The 2,833-nt window shown below is 37.8% G+C and overlaps 1 protein-coding gene across 1 annotated transcript; it reads left to right on the top strand.

The window, feature by feature from the left end:
• The first annotated feature begins 876 nt into the window (after positions 1–876).
• On the top strand, positions 877–2,432 carry LOC120121299 (probable inactive poly [ADP-ribose] polymerase SRO3). Its single transcript, XM_039140687.1, has 4 exons — positions 877–1,212; positions 1,699–1,940; positions 2,019–2,125; positions 2,213–2,432. Exons 1-4 carry the CDS (start codon positions 884–886, stop codon positions 2,312–2,314), a joined length of 780 nt encoding a protein of 259 aa, XP_038996618.1. The 5' UTR covers positions 877–883; the 3' UTR covers positions 2,315–2,432.
• The last annotated feature ends 401 nt before the right edge of the window (positions 2,433–2,833 follow it).

The raw sequence follows: 2,833 nt of genomic DNA, 5'->3' as shown, positions 1-2,833 counted from the left end.
CTCAAACGTCTCTGGAAGACCTAATTTTGTATATTCGTAAAACCCAGTTCTAACTGGCCACGAATTTAGTTTCAGCGCTCATTTATATAATACAACTTTGAACAATTTTTACTTCCAATCTAGTATCCGACCTGTTCTTTGTTAAAACCTTTTAGAATCTTAGAGAGTTCAATTAAAAACTTTCAAGAAAATCACTTCTCAAGAAAGAAAAATAACTTTCAAGAAGGAAAAAAAAGTGGTTGAATCAGGGGTTCCAATCGCTTCAACAACAAAGGGTCGGGTGGAATCTGCTGGGTTCCATCTCCGCCGCCGCCGTTCTCCTCAGCGAAATCTCCAATGAATCTAGGTAGCTGCAATCAACACTGTTGCCCGAAACTAATTTTCTCGCAGAATATTGCGAATTTCGAACGAAGTGCTGTTCCGTCGCGGTTCATGTACTATAGCTGTGGTTCCTGGTTGAACTTCTCAGATGCTGTTTTAGAAACAGTGCGTGAAGGTTTCTTGAAGAGGAAACCGATTATCGAAGCTGTGATCAACGGTGAAAACTGTATCATTGATTTGAGGAGGATGCTGGAGATCAATTGCTCGACGGGAAGTTGGCACTCAGTTTCTTGGATAGATGACAATGGCAAGTGTTTTTTCCCTAACGGTTTTTCTGCGATGGATCTGAACATGGAAACGAAAGGGATGTTAATATTAGCTGCGATTGCAAACAAAAGACAACAGCAGTCCTGAGGTTGAGATTGTCACCAAGATTGATCCAACTCCTTCGAAAAGAAACCGACTTGATAAGTCTAAAGGTTCCTATGACAAAACTGCAGAAGTAATTGCGATTACACATCAGCGTTTGGAAGAGGGAGGACCTGCTAAATGGCCTAATACTATGAAGCGGCTGAGAGAAACAGAGAGAGAGTATTTGGTAGTTAATAATCATTTCTTGAGCGGAATAAGCGTGATATATGATGGAGTAGAAGTTACTTCGATTTATAAGTTTGATTGGGAAGCACCTCGTAGTGACATTTTTCAGAAGCAGAATGAGATTATAAATGCGACAAGAGGTAATTCCAATGTGATACAAGCATGGTATGGGGCATCTGCCAGGCTTGTAGGGAGTATTCTGGATCATGGTTTCGTGTTGCCCACTAAGGTTCCCTCTACTGACATTTATGGGATTGGCATTTATCTCTCTCCCTTAGGTTTGCCACACTTGAGGTAATTCATTACGTTTTTCTAATATTTCAGCCTTCAGTTCGGTGGCCAAGGCAGAGTATTGGCTCGTACATTGCCAATTTTCTTCATTTTAATCATTTCAAATTCCTATGATGGTCACTTATTGTATAATATGAATCAAGTTGGATTCTTTTTCTAATTTAATCATCAACATGAGCATCAAATCTTAATTTAGTTATCAACATTCGAAGTGAGTTTAATATAATTGTTCAATCTATTAGTAATATAGTTATGCCATATTTACATCAGCTGATCTCAAAGGGTGAAAAAACAACATATTCTTGATAAGTTTGAATTGATATTTTTAACTACTCCTTAATAGTTATTGTAAATTGCTTGCTTTGACATGAAAATCGCTTGGTTTTGTCCTACAAGAGACGCCTCGCAAGTATAAACCACTTATTTTTGAGTAATTTTAATTTCTAGATTGTTATTTGATCTGTTTTAATGTTGGATTAACTGATGCAGTGCAGAACTGGCTGATGCAGATGAAAATGGTGTAACGCGTCTCATTCTGTGCCGAGTTGTATTGGGAGAGGTCGAAAAAGTGGAAGCTGGATCACAACAAGATTTCTCATCAACGGTGGAGTTTGATACTGGTTCTGATGATCCTAAGAACCCTAGGTGGTATGTGGTATGGTCAAACAATGCTGAAACTCATATTCTTCCCGAGTTCGTTGTGAGTTTCAAACCGTCTAGTAACATGAAAGGTAAACTTTTACACTCTCCTTGGTGTTGCCCCCCTCCCCCCTATATGTTTTAGTAGTTAACTGGATGTTTTCTTGTAGGTCAAGTAAGGAAAGTTTGTTCCCTTGAAAAAGTGTTTTTGAAGATTAGGGACTCTCTTCCTCCTGCCCAATTCCGGGAAGTATCAACTTCATATAGTACATACAGGGTAAGTAGGCTGCATGTTCTATCAGATGAAGATGTTCCTTGTTGCTTGTAATGGAAGTTTCTTTTAAAATTCAATTGTTTATCACAGGCAGGAACGTTGAGCAAGGATGATTTGATGAGGAAGTTCCGACAGGTTGCTGGTGATGAGATTCTGAATTCTGTTATCATGGAAGTTTTTGCTTCTAAATGATTTCAAATTGTGAATAACTACTGATTCATTTGCCTATCATATTGTAAAAGAAATTAAATGTACATATTAATCCCATAGAACACAATTAGGTAAGGAAAGAAATGCTTTGACTACAGACTAACCCACAGTACATGTAGCAATCATGGTTGAAGAAATTAAAGATCTAATCTTGTAATTTTGGATTTAATTTCAGTATCTTTGTGATAAATCCAAGAAAACATCTCTTCTTAATCTTGATCTTGATGGTATCCAAGAAAGAAGCACCATCTGTTGTTGTAACCCCTTCCCAATAAATTTGTGAAGCAGATGTAAAAAATCAGTTAACCCAGTTGAAACTTTTTCTTTTTTAGTTTGAAGTACTAAACATGGGAAGCTCAACATCCGCTTCCATTCATTGGTATGAGCGATCACCTCCACATTTTTCAAGCCCAGAAGTTTCATAAGATTCAAGTTGACCAAATTAGAGGAGTCCATCAAGAGAGGGATAAGGCAGTCACTTTCTTCTATAAATGCGCCAAT

Source organism: Hibiscus syriacus, unplaced genomic scaffold (assembly GCF_006381635.1).
Source record: "Hibiscus syriacus cultivar Baekdansim isolate YM2019G1 unplaced genomic scaffold, ASM638163v2 tig00110369_pilon, whole genome shotgun sequence".
Lineage (NCBI taxonomy): Eukaryota > Viridiplantae > Streptophyta > Magnoliopsida > Malvales > Malvaceae > Hibiscus > Hibiscus syriacus.
This window is presented reverse-complemented; position numbering and strand designations above follow the sequence as displayed.